The sequence below is a fragment of the Rousettus aegyptiacus genome, unplaced genomic scaffold (assembly GCF_014176215.1).
Source record: "Rousettus aegyptiacus isolate mRouAeg1 unplaced genomic scaffold, mRouAeg1.p scaffold_m13_p_1, whole genome shotgun sequence".
NCBI classification, from domain to species: Eukaryota; Metazoa; Chordata; class Mammalia; order Chiroptera; family Pteropodidae; genus Rousettus; species Rousettus aegyptiacus.
The window spans coordinates 150,241,336-150,255,098 of record NW_023416284.1 but is presented as its reverse complement, the minus strand read 5'-3'; the positions used below and the strand labels follow the sequence as shown (position 1 = coordinate 150,255,098).

Below are 13,763 nucleotides of genomic sequence, written 5' to 3'. Positions count from 1 at the left end.
CTTATGACTAAAGAATTTAATGAGGAAGTTGCAGTATAAAAACACTGGTGGCATAAGAATGTTAAAATTCTTAAACAGAACTAAATCTAAATAAATTTTGCTAATTGGTTATAATATTGTGCATATATGAAAAAGAAATCTTGAAAGAGAATATAATGAACATTGACCTGATTTAAAAACATAATCCCAAATTCAAAACCCCAAGATGTGGAGTCTGATGAGGAAGAGGAAGGGATTCTCGATTATATAAGGATTTCCTAACATTACTAAACTATATGAACTTCGAAGAAATGGAAAACAAAAGTTAAATTTACTTACAAAGCAGAACTACAATAAGAAAGCAAAAGCAAAAGCTTTGTGATTTTAGCTGACCTGAACACAAGATTTCTTTCATTCCTCAGGTTTTACTAAATTCTGTCTCTCTTGGGAAGATAAGGCAGCTAGCCACGGGCAATTTCAAAAATCTTATCAGTTCAAATACACAACTCAGTATAATTAGTAACTAATTCTATTATTTCCATATACAAAACACAAAATAGACTAAGGGTTAAATGTTTATTTAATAAGTAATTTTTATAAACAATACTAAATTGGATAAATAGCATAAACTGGTAAATTATGAATTACAAAGGTCAATAATAAAAGAAAAATATTTAAGTATTCAAAAATGCCACACAATATGCTACTACAGAGCATGTTTTGTTTTTTAAAGATAGTCGTGTTGATAAAAACAGTGAAATGAATACTCATACAAACTGAAGATAAGAGTATAAACTAAAATGCTGTTTGTTTCCTTTGACCCCCAGTTTTACTTTATAAATTTATAATTTATACTAAGGAAGTTTTAGGTTGATCGAGGATTTATGGAGCTTTATGATCATCAAAAATTGGGAGGAAAATGTGCAGGGAGGCCTTGATGGGGAGGGGAAGGAGAGAGGGGAGAAACCTGAGAAGCTGTAGTGAGCTGGTGCCACCAGAAGACCTAAAGGAGAAGCAGAAAATCCTGTGACAACTAAGGTTATTTCCTCCAGTAATAGAGGGGGAAGTTCCAGTCACAGCACTGAGCAGACCTCCCAACAAAGCCTACAGAGATCTCCACGTCTGGATTTGCCATTTGACAAAGAAAGCCTCAGCCATATCCCTCAAACTTGGATCTGGTAAGCCTAAGAAAACTTTTCTAACTCTCTCTCCAAAAACCCTTGCAGTAGCAGCAGCTGTTAATGAAGATGAAGACAGTGAACCATAAAAAATGCCTACAGAAGCAAAGATGAGGATGAAAGATATTGGAAGGGATACATCAACATCGACAGGACAAAACTCCTTAAATTAAGGAAAGTATGGGTTTTCTAATAACCAGAAGCTATGCAAGTGAAATATAAAATCTCATCTTGGAAATATCAGTGGCTAAGACAATTAAATAATGTGTTTTGAAACTGGGCTGTGGGGTGGGTGTGAAGTTAAAAGAAATAGTTTTCTTTTTAAAGAATGGTATATGACTATCTTTGGAGCCACTTTTTTATTTTATTTTTTTTAAGACAGTGGTATACTAATAAATGAGAATTTGAAATTTGAGGTAATTTATGTTTTTTATACACAGATTTTAAAACACCTGCTAATTGTGTAGTTTCATGTAATTAGTTTCCAAAGGTTACAGATAATTTTAAAAATCAGAAATGATACCTTTTTAAGAACTGCATATTTTTTTAGATACAACTATTAGCACATTAAGAAAGAGGCAAAAAGTATTATCTGTTTAAACTTTAAGCAATTCCTCTCTAACTGCCTTATTAATCTAAAATTTCTGGCTCACCTGAACAGCCTTATGGAGAAGGGAGTATTATATTTTTTAAATGTTGCTTTTTTCCCTAGTTGGCATTTGTTTTGTTTCAAGTCATAAACTGAATATTGCATTACTATCAGTGGATACAGATGCTTAATTCTTTTAAAAACTTTTTTTAAATTTTATGTAAACTGTTAGGTATTTGAAATAGCATACTTCCCCCTAACAGGTCTTGTCTATATTCATTAGTCTTCAAAGAACGACCGTTTGCTACCAAAGTAAATGAGTATTTTGAATATGCTTCTCTTAGTTTTTGCTGTTAGTTCGTGTAAGCATTTCCACCAGATCTGGAGGCAAGTCATAAGAAAGCTGTTTCTCTTAAAATACAAACCACCTCCAAAAACTTTAAATGTAAATAATATTTAAATATCTGGATGTTTTTATATTTTAAAGGTAATAAACACCAGAAAAATATTGCATGAAGAAGGAAAACAAAAAACGCATTTTCTGTATATTACTAACTTGTGAAAACCAATTTGATTTGAACTTACTATAGGAATTCTTATTTGGTCCAATAATATGGTTTAAGTGTATACATATTAACCAATGGCCTCTCAAAACTAAACTTTAGGTACTGAAAACAGAAGGAAAGAAAATCATTTTATGGAATCTTTGACCACATATACTTTGTCAGAGCTGTGTGTTGTAGGGTTATTTCTATTTTGTCTTTTGTATTTTTGTATAGTATACCAATTCTTTTTTAATGTGAAAGTTAAACACATCCTTGAAGACAGTCATAGATAAAAGAAAAATGCAATATAGTAATTTCCTTGAAAACTCCTATAATGTTATATTTGCAGGCAGCAGCTTCAGACTGTCTTAATGGTGGTAATTACTTGCTCAGTGGTTTTAGTAGATAATTCCAGAGAAGCACATGTATATATTCCTTCCTAACACTTTGTTCACTTCCATTTAAATTTAGAGTAAAACAATGGAAATGTACACAGAACTAGCTATCAGTTCTTACTTACATGATGATTTAATTATATCAAGTAACATTAATTTAATTTGCTTTAATGTAGGCAAACTTTTCATTTTTATCCATTTTACAACTTACATTAAAATAACATCCCTTTCCTACATATTCTTTTTTTGACTCAAATGAAATAGTAACGTAAGGTCAAGATGGGAAACAAAAATGACTGAGATAAATGTCTTTACCAAAATACCAATAAATTTGTCAAACAAAAAAAATTGAGAAAAATTAAAGGTCTGATTGATTGATCATACTCTGATGTTATGTTGCCATTTAAAAAATTACGTCTGGAAAATATTTCTAAAGGAATTTAAAAACATGTTTCTATAACTTCGTTTCTTGGCAGTAGAAATTATGATTTTTATATGTGCTTCTTTAAATTCACTTACATTTGCAAATATTCTACAATCAATATGTGTTATTTTGATGATATAATGTTTTTTAAAAAACAAATTTTATCTAAAAATGTATTTAAACAATCATCTATTGAAGGACACTTCAGTTGTTTCCATGTCTTGACCACCATAAATATCAGGTATATATATATATATATCTTTGCAGATAAGTGTTTTCAAGTTTTTTGGGTAAATGTCCAGAAGGGGAACTGCTGAATCATATGGTAATTCTATTCTTAACTTTTTAAGGAACCTCCATACTGTTTTCTCTAGTGGCTGTTCCAATTTACATTCCCACCAGCAGTGTCTGAGGGTTCCTTTTTCTCCACAACCTCTGCACCACTTGTTATTACTTGTCCTGTTGACGAGAGCCATTCAAACAGTATGAGGTAGTATCTCATTGTGGTTTTGATTTGCATTTCCCTAATAGCTAGTGAAGTTGAGCATCTTTTCATATATCTGTTGGCCATTTGTATATCTTCTTGGTGTACTTATAGGTGCGATATAAAACTGAAAGCAGCAAACAGACATGACAAACAGAGACACATGGACAGCAGATTAGTGGTTACCAGAAGGAAGGGGGCGGGGAGGTAGACAGGGGGTCAAATATATGGTGATAGAAGGAAAATTAACCTTGGGTGGTAAACATACAATGCAATATACATATGATGTAGTACTGAATTGTATACCTATATGATTTTATTAACCAACATCACTCCAATAATTTTAATTAGAAAACTACAAAAAATAAAAATAAAAACATATTTTAAAGAAAAATTAAGAGTGCCTGTCAAAGAAAAGTGCCTTAAAATAAAAAATATCTCATAAATAAAACACTATCATAGAATCTTGTAATATCAAATAAGGATACTAAAAATAATTCTTGCCTTTAGAAAGTAGCTTTCTAAATTTCTGTGTTGCTGTTAGTTGTTGGTCAGCATTATTAGAAAAAATCATCTGAACCATATCTGTGGTGATAATTTCTTCCTAAAACAGAAAAAAAATAAAATTAATTTATCATTTAAATATTTTACATGAATAGCATTTGCTGCATCCATTATTTTTGAAATATTGTTAAAGTATAATTTGAAATAGATTTGTGTAATATCTACCTCTGGAATAGGTACAGTGGAACTTATATCCGGATCCTGGATAGGACTTTCTAGCATAGATTCATCATTTCTGGGCAAAGAGACATTTCTGCGTTTAAACAGCTGTAATAAAGAGAAATTACTTTATACATTGAGCTTTCCTTAAAACGCTGCATTCCCATGAAATTATATTTTCCATTTAAGTCAATAAAACAAACTAGTTTGTTTTATCATTTAAAATTCTGAATATTTTACTATTTCTCAATCACTATGTCATGAAGATCTAAATTATCGACAAGAAGTTAGACTTTCTGGGCGAGGTTGGCTCTTGCCCTGTAGAATGCTTTGGGTCATTCTTAATCAGGTCTTTTACCACCAAAGGCCAGCCCCATCAGTAGAATACACCCTGACATATTATAGCATTCCAAAAAGCACATATGCCTACACTGGATTATGAGAGGTCTAAGAATTTTTCTAACAAAATCTTAATTAAAAAGTAAATCTGTTACATGGGAAAGATAATGTGGTATATTAACATAACGAGTATATCAGATTAACAAGGAATAGAGAACTCTCAGGAAAGATGGCCCTATGCTTATTAATTCAGGAATGGATAAAAATTTTAAAAAAGAGCAGGAAAGAGGTATGGTGACTAATGGAAATTTAAGGGGACATCTCCTATATCAAAATTGAGGGTAAAAAAACTTATACTTTTTATAACTAAATAAATTCTGCTCTTCTTCAGTCTGTACAAGGATCAAATCATTCATTCAAAGGATGTTTTTGAGCACCTAGTAGGGGCTACGCTAGCTAGTACAGATAGGGAGATGACAAATTATAACCATATATCTAAAACAGGCCTTTTTCTCTACCGTCTTCATTGCTAGTCTTTTTCACACATTAGTTTTAATTTATGATCTGAGGATCAAATCTTCCTTATTACTTATAAATTCTAAATTTAAATATATCTTGAAATGAAAAATGTTGAGATGTACTCTTTTAAATGAATTTTTTTCCTTATGTCACACAGACAAAATTCAAACACAGAAGGCTAAGAGATCTGGCTGATGAGACTATAAGAAAAACTATATGAGTAGCATAGGAAAAATACTATAATTAACTTAGGGGCATGAGAGATGAAAATCATAAAGCAACAAATAAAATAATGTTTTTTTAGGAGACAAATGTTACAATGACAAATGGAAATGATCTAAATAGGCTCAAGAGTAAAAATCTCTTAGCATTGGGGTAGAAATATAATTAACATAAAATATTTACCAGTACAACAAAAAAACCATTCCTGTCAGTGATTTAAAATAGCACAGGATTCTGATTCACGAATTTGCTAATATTCCTGATGTTCAATAAATTTAAAAATACATTTCTCTATATTCGATTTCCTAAAACAATTTTCAATTAAAATTATCTAAAAATTTGCAATAGTAATACAACTTCTAAAATCTGCATATAATGTTTTTGTGTTAAACAGAGAATTATTTTAAAACACCAACCTGTTCTTCCCTTTTTTGTTTTCGAAGCTGTATTCCTTCTTCTTCTCTTCGTCTACGCATCTCTTGGGGATTTAGGGCTTTATTCTTATAACTTTTCATCCTATAGTTATCTTTCCCTGGACTAGCCATAGCATCTTAAGATTGGGAAATAAAAAAGGATAGTGATAACTATCAAAATAACATAAAATGTTTACCCTAGGGCTACTAAATTCAGGCTCACCAATTAAACAGGCACAAAATCCATTCTAAAAATTAGGTACGAAGAACACATTCCCTCATTTCCACATCAAATTGGAAAAAAAAATGACCTAATATTTTAGGACTAAACTATCAAACAAATAGTAGATTATAGTCTAAACACAGACAATGCCATTACCCTAATTTCAATGAATCGAAGATGCATGCATCCCTGGTATTTTAACCTTTCTTAAGTGGGATGCATCTTAAAACCACTGTCTGCCAGGAAACAGTTGGGTAAAAAAATTCTAAATTACAGATTCTGGCAAGATCAAGAAATAATCAGTAATGATGTGTCTTCTTTTCAATGGAATATGGTATTAGGCTTCAATAAGCACCCCTCAAATATTTACAGGGGTCCGGCTTCCTTCATTTACTTAAGGCACTGCTTAAGAATTAAGGCCACACAGGTTATGACTTGAGTCATGACTGCAATGCCAGTTTTCATTACTATAGTATAATTAGTTTCTTTTAAATACTAAAATACTTATATACTTTATTTTTAAATAGTTTTATTACAAATGTATTTTTAAATATTAATATTTATATAAACAAATAAACATACTTAAAATATGTATTTTATACAAATATGAAATTTTATGTTTGAAATAGATGTAATAGTTTTACTTTTAGAAAAATTATAAATACTTTAACAATAGTATATGGACATTTGTTATCTAAAATGAATACTAAATTACTGATATTATAACCTATCCTGGATTTACACATTAAAATAATGAGTCTAATGCAGGGTTTCAACTTGAATTTAACATGAGAGATAATTAATGGCTATCCAGAATGTAATTCTGATAAATTCTGAAAACATATCCATGTCCAACAAGAGACAATGTTGTGATCAACTAGCATTTATGAAATACATTGATCTGAGGGCAGGCTGCCATTTATCTGCCATCCCTAATGTAGAAGAGATTAGGCTAATGAAATGACAAATTATATTCAAGTAGTAAAGTACACTAAAATATATGCATTCACTCCTATGACAGCATAGAATACATAGCTACAAAGTATGCCTTAGGGAGCTCTGAAAATCTCAGTTATCCTATTTTAAAGTATTAGCAAGAATTTCCCAGGGAAAAGGATGAAGAGTGAAAAGGGAAGAAACAAGCATTTCAGGCAGATGGAATACATGTAAAGACAGAGTTCTTGAAAATGACCAGACATAAATACAAAAAAGTAAGAAATTCTGTATTCCTGAACAAGAGGACACATGTAAGAAGGGGTAGGAGATAAAGCTATAATGGTAGATAAGAACATATATGGCCTTAAAATATGGTTGAGAAATAGGACTCAATCCTAAGGAACAGAAGTAAAGTAATTAAAGAGATGGCTGTTTCAAACCTTGATGATGAAGACCTAAACTAAATTAATAGTTGCACTGGAAATATAGAAGACAGTTCGATTCCGGAAACATTTTGGAAACTGATTCAATAGTTAGAGGCCAAATGAATTTAAGGAATATGTAGAGAGGAGAAATGGGAATTGAGGATAGCTACATGGTTTTTAGTTTGAGCTATTTTAGTATTATGACAAAACAACCCAAGGCAGAATAAAGATGGAGGATCAGAGGGATGGTTGTTTGCTTGCCTACTTGTTTTTTGAGACAAAAATAATTAATTCGATTGTTTTTTTTTAACTGACATACGGTAAAAGCACTCTTTTTATATACAGTTCTATGAGTTTGACAAATGCACAGGCATGTAACCATCACAATTAAGATACAGAACAGTTCTATCACCTCCCAAATACTTCCTAAGGCTGCTCCTATTAGTCCTCCTCAGACCCTTAACACCTGGCAACCACTGATTTGCTCTCTACCTCCATAGTTCTGCCTTTTCCTGAATTTCACATAAATGGAATAACAGTATGTAGTCTTGAACTGGTTTCTTTGCATAGTGTATTTGTGAATTGGCCATATTATTGGCATGTACCACTAGTTTATTACCTCTTACCATAGAGTAGTATCCTACTATATGAATATATCACAATTTATCCATTCATTAGTTGAGGAACATTTTAGGTTATTTCTAGTTTAGGGCAATTATGAATAAATCTATCATAAATATTCATGTACAGGTTTTTGTGTAAATGTAAGTTTTCATTTTTCTTGAATAAATATCTAGGAGTAGGACTGATAGATAATGTGGCAAGTGTATGCTTCACATTTCATAAAAAGCTGCCAAACTGCAAAGTAACTGTTCCATTTTGTATCATCAATGTATAAGAGTTCTTGTTGCTCTGCATCCTGTCTACACTTGGTATTGCCAGAAGTTTTGTTGTTGTTGTTGTTTTTGTTAATTGTGGCCATTCTATAAGGTGTATAGTGATGTTCATTTTGAACATGTTAAATTTATAGTACTTAGGGCACATACAGGAGGATCTGATTTATAGATGGTTAAAAATATGGGTCAAAACTCAGGATAAGAGTCCTGACTGATCATCCAAGATCATGTAGAGCTATAACAGATGAACAAATGTGAAATCTTGAGGATTTTCATATTTTAGTGGGAAAGAGCAAAGGAAACCAAAAAGAAATAGATCAGAGAAACAGAAGAAAATAAGACTCATGAGAAAGAGAAAGGAATTCAAAAGGTAAAAGAGTATTTCACTTACGGTAGGAATAAAAACAAGCCACTTAATTTATGCGTTTACTGATTCACCTAGCAAATATTAGTGCCTACAATAGGCCAATTATTACACGAGACATAAGATTTGATAATTAGGTCAATGGTAAAGATAGGAGAGAAATTTCATTAGTGGTGGAGCTAAAGGTAGAAGAGAATGAGCTGAGGACTTCAGAATGATTTAAATGGTACTTTGTGCCTTTGAACTTAACATATGTATATTCTAGCTTACTAAATGACATTTATAATTGACCCAAATCCCTCTTTAAAATATTTCATGAATTGATTTCAGCAATACTGCATGCACCTAGAAATACCTGTCATTAAAAAAAGCTCAAACTTTATTAACAACAATGTATAACATTGTTCTCTAATTATTTCATTCATAAAAATTGTCTCATTAATAAGAACTTAGTCTTTTGGAGGGGAAAATAGAGATCAGAGTTCATCGCAGAGCAAAGTGAGCCTCAACATCAGTTTCTGAATTACACGCAATAAGTATTAAATATTTTAGAAAATTAAATGTTCGCAGCAATAATCCTCTTAAAAATATTTATCACCTATACATTAGGCATTATCTAGACCCTTGGCTTCTAAATTTTTTTGATCACATATTCTTATATATGCAAAATATATTTGTGCATTCATCCTCAATGTTTATTTATTAATATACACTTATTACTAGCCTAATGAACTATCCTATTATAAAATTCACAAATAAAAAAATTTCAAATAGTTTTAAAAAGTAAACTAATGGGAGTTCTAATACTCTTCTCCCCACATCTAAGTCACCTTGTGCCTTCCCCCAACACACACACTAGACACTACTTTTAAGACAATTAATCAGGGAGTCCACATTAAAATCTTTCAATATAAATGTTAACCAAATCAAATCTAGCCCCAACAACCCTTTTATCATTTGTTCCTTTTTCTTCTATAGTACTAACTTCTTGCCTCTTATTTAACACCTGCATTCTTGCTGCAGTTGCTTTAAAGAGGACATAAAGCCTACAGTAAATGATCTCTAAAGGTGCCTCACCCAATGGGATAGTTTCGTTCTCTGGAAAATAACTTTGAATACTGTACGTTAAAGGCTGCTGTCATTACTTTACAGAATTTTGGCTACGATCAAGTGTAGCATTTGTTATTATCAGTTTAATAAAGGCTGCTGTCTCATACAAGTTATTTTAAATGTAAGAAATGCTATTCAGACACCTCGAAGTTGGAGAATAGAGGAATTTTCAGTCATAAACTTTTTATTTAGCTCTTTGAAAAACTGTGTTGATGAGCAAATAACTGTAATCTAAAAAAATTTTTTTACATCTATTAATGGAATTTATTGAGCCCATAGTCTCCATCTCTATGGGTTTGGGTGTCTATTAGTAAAATTACACGATCTGTATGAAGGGGAAAGTGTGCCGACTGCAGCCTGTACAACCAACAAAGCAGTACTCAAGATCTAAAGAAAAGAACTGTCTTGTTTACCCAAAAACTAAGTCGCTTTCCTACAGAATATGAATCATTGAGTGTTGTAATGAAGATGCATTGTCAGAAGTGTTTTTATAATGCGTTACGAAAGCCCAAGAGTAAATGCCAATGTCTTATCTTTCTGAAGTATCACCCCATTCCATTTCACAGCTTTCGGATCCTTTCATATCTTAAGCTTTTTCGAGGAAACTACTAAATTTTCGTCCTGGATGGGAGTTGAAAGACAATATTCCAGAGAGGCACCTAATCCACACCTGTCAGTGTTAAGACTAAATCTTTCTAGGCACCTGCATCCAAGTGTAGGAGGGCAGCTGGCCAATGTAGAAGGTGCAACCTGTAGGCCCCTGGGACCTATTCTGCCTTATTCTGGACACTATGGTACTTTTAACAAGCTGCCAGACACAGACAGACGCTGAGTTCCAGAAGTGAGTTGTCAACGTTGATAAGACCACACACCAAGAAGAGAAAACCGTGAAGGAGAGGGGCGAGTGGATGAGACGCGCCGCCTGAAGCTCCTTCCGAAGGCCAGCGTTGCTAAGAGGATCTGGACTCCCCGCGCCTTCGCGTTGGCACTAGAAAGGTCCGGCTGCCACGCCCCCGCCACCGCTATCTCCCCTAGGGGAACCTTGAGAAAACCCCAGACACAGCCTGGTCCTGAACCCTTCGCCAGAAAGGGGGTAAATAAAAATAGTGGCCCAGGAACCAGTAGCTCTCAAAATGACCAAACCCGAGGCTCACCCAACCTAGCCTGCGTCACTCCCACTTACCCATTAAAGTGGCACTATCCGGTACCCTGACCTCCAGCCCCCCGCTGCGACGTCTGCTGCGGATAACAGTGGGGTCGCCACTCCGCCCCTAGCGTTGAGCGTAGCGACTAGGGTTGCAACTTAAGATGGCGGCCACCTGCGCCCCTTCCCCGAGACCCCGAGGTTCGGCTCCCAGAAGCCCTTGCATGCGGCGACCGCAGCGGCCGCGGTGGCGGAGGCGGCTGCATAGACCCGCAGCAAGGCGGAGAGACGCCGCGCCCAGCCGCACCCACCGAAGGAGGAGCGCCGTCTGCACCGACTCCTGGATTTTAAACCGGGCGCGGTGGCTGCGGCAGGAGCGTATGCTACTGCCCTAGCCCTCCGTGCAGTAGTTCATTCACTCATTTGAGCTGGCATTCATCCGTCCATCCATCCGTGTCAGGCACTGTTTTAGATATTGGAGCTACAACAGTGTACACAACGGATAAAAATCCCAGCCTCACGGAGCCGTAGGAGCTTTTACAGAGGCACTTTCCTTCTTCAGAGTCATTAACCTCTTCCTGTATGCTCTCCTTTGTTTCAAGCTTTTCAATTTGCCATTTTAAAATTTTGGATTCTACAACATCCGTGGATTTTTGACAAAAAAGTAGTCGCTGATAAATGAAATAAATGACTCCAGATAAAGTACTCTAAATTATTAGAACACACGTATAGTTTTGAAAGCCACCCTGGAGTTCAACGAACGGTATTGAAAAAAGGCTTCCAGATGCAATGCTAGGCACAGAATATTACAACAGATAACATGGCTTCTACCCTGAAAATGCTCCTGTTTTCCACCTCTTGTTTCTCTTGTTTTCTGAGAAAATTATTGGATTATTTTTTCCCCCCTTTTTGATCATTTTGGTTTCATCTTTCCTGCCACAGGCTGTACTCCAAGTCTGATGACTAGAGTATCCATTCAAATTTAAGTGTGAGACACTAAAGAAACCTATTGTAAGCCTGTGTATTGTTTATTCACTGATTGGCCTCCCTGCAGAGTAATAAAATAGCATGCTGGCTGTTTCTCAGGAGTATTTCACTGAAGTCATTATCTGCAGGTCTTTTCTCTGGGATCAATGGTTTTCCCTGGAGAAGAATTCTCCAGTCTCCTGACTTGGAGGCATGAATCAGACATCAGAATGTGATGGGGGGAAATGGCTAAGGGCCTTGTAATTCAGTATTTAGTTTTCATTATTCTCCATTTTCAGTGCAACACCTTGGCCCTCACCCTTAGCTGTGTGTTTCTTATTTCATAGGCTCTCCAGTTCATTTTCTTCATAAACTAAACCTGTACTGTTCTGTCTGAGAGGAAAGATGAGTCACTTGGCAACCTGATGATGGAGGAAATCTGGAGGTAGATTTCTAGCTTCTTATGCAGAATTTTAACAACATGTTCCTGTTTTCAGGCCTAAATTTAGCATCTTTTCAAAAGCATCTGGTCTTTAATTTCTGAACATCTCCAGAGTTTTGGCCTATGAAGTGACTTGTTTTTTTGTTGACGTCCCTTCTTCGCTGAGTTCGTTACTACTTATCCATCCTTTTTCTAGCTTTCAACTTTTGTTAAAATATCACTAGCATTTATTTTTATTATTTTTTATTCTTACTTTAGTAGATTTTGAGAAGCAAGGAATATAAATGTACATATTCAGTTTGTCTTGTTTAACCACTCAATCCCCAGAATTATTTTTAAAATATATATTGTACAGCGTCAGATCATGCCACTCACCTATTTAAATACTCCAAAAGTTTTCTACAAGGCCCTACATGATTTGGCCCCTGCCTACAACTCTGATCTCATGTTGTAACCCCTTCTAGAACATTATGCTCAGATCACAAAATGTTCTTTTTGTTCCAGTCGTAGAGCCTGGAATGTTCTTCCTCTTGTTGGTGCAAGATTTGTTCATCATCTCAGAGAGACCTTGGCTAACCACATTTATCTTTTCTATAAATAACCCAGTTTTCTTTCCTTCATAATATATATCATGACCATTTTGTTTATTTGTGTATTTTCTGTCTCATCGGAATGTAAGCTTTAAATGGCCTGGATTTTGTGTATTTTGATTACTGCTGCAGCTCAACTCCAGTTCTGTGCAGAATGCCTTTCTAATAGACACCATTAAATATTTGTTGAGTGAAATAAGGACTGAGCTGTAAAAAAAAAAAAAAAAAATTATGGTGATTTTGTAATCTTGAGGCAAGAACCTGTATTAAGTCATCCTCCATCTGCGGAGCATAATTTGGAATGTGACACCTAATAGCATCATAAATCTTTTACTGACAATAGACTAGAGTGCTGTCCAGGCACTAGACAGTGGGTACTGTGGACTTATGTAATGTCCTAGGACCCGCCCTAGGAATTTATTCATAAAGACCTCAGAGCCTGGTGTGTCTCCTAGTAAATTAGGAGTCAGAACCCTAATAGGAAGGTGGAAAAACGACTACGACTTCCAGAAGGCACTACAACCCAGACCAGCGTGGAGTGGTGCATGCTGGGAGCCCTTCCCTTCCGGGGAACAGAGGAAACGCTCTTTTGAATGTAATGCTCGGGGCTGAGAACTTGTGAAGTCCCTGGTTCTTTTCTTGGTTATTTGTGAACCTCTGGGTGAAGAGAGATCCTGCCTTTGTCTTTCAGGCCCGAAAAGATAATCGATGCCTCGCACGCACTCCTCTGCCTGCGAGCCAGACAGTGTCAGCTGCGCGACCCAAAAAGGAAACCAAGCATAAGGTAGTGTGTCTGCGGCCGGATCTCTGGGCGGGTAGGAACTGCCCAGTTTTCATTTCCCAGGCTCAAAGCTTTG

The 13,763-nt window shown here is 34.9% G+C and overlaps 2 protein-coding genes across 4 annotated transcripts in view; one reads left to right on the top strand and one right to left on the bottom strand.

Annotated features, from left to right (window-relative positions):
* KPNA5 (karyopherin subunit alpha 5) overlaps nucleotides 1-11,122 on the bottom strand; it is a 42,323-nt gene extending 31,201 nt beyond the window's left edge. Inside the window, exons 1-4 of the mRNA XM_016163637.2 lie at nucleotides 10,948-11,122; nucleotides 5,814-5,947; nucleotides 4,324-4,425; nucleotides 4,099-4,198 (exon numbers count right to left, since the gene is read on the bottom strand). Of these exons, the coding sequence (XP_016019123.1) occupies nucleotides 4,099-4,198; nucleotides 4,324-4,425; nucleotides 5,814-5,947; nucleotides 10,948-10,951 (340 nt within the window). The 5' untranslated portion in view covers nucleotides 10,952-11,122. The remainder of the gene's footprint in view (nucleotides 1-4,098; nucleotides 4,199-4,323; nucleotides 4,426-5,813; nucleotides 5,948-10,947) is intronic.
* Nucleotides 1,043-13,763, top strand: part of ZUP1 (zinc finger containing ubiquitin peptidase 1) — a 34,205-nt gene continuing 21,484 nt past the window's right edge. For 2 of the 3 annotated variants that reach the window (XM_016163636.2, XM_036221170.1), the window contains exons 1-2: nucleotides 13,483-13,501; nucleotides 13,598-13,690. In XM_016163636.2, coding sequence (XP_016019122.2) covers nucleotides 13,500-13,501; nucleotides 13,598-13,690 — 95 coding nt within the window. In that variant the 5' untranslated portion in view covers nucleotides 13,483-13,499. Of the gene's footprint in view, nucleotides 1,158-13,482; nucleotides 13,502-13,597; nucleotides 13,691-13,763 lie in introns of those variants that run through there. The other variant, XM_016163635.2, reaches the window with a different exon arrangement.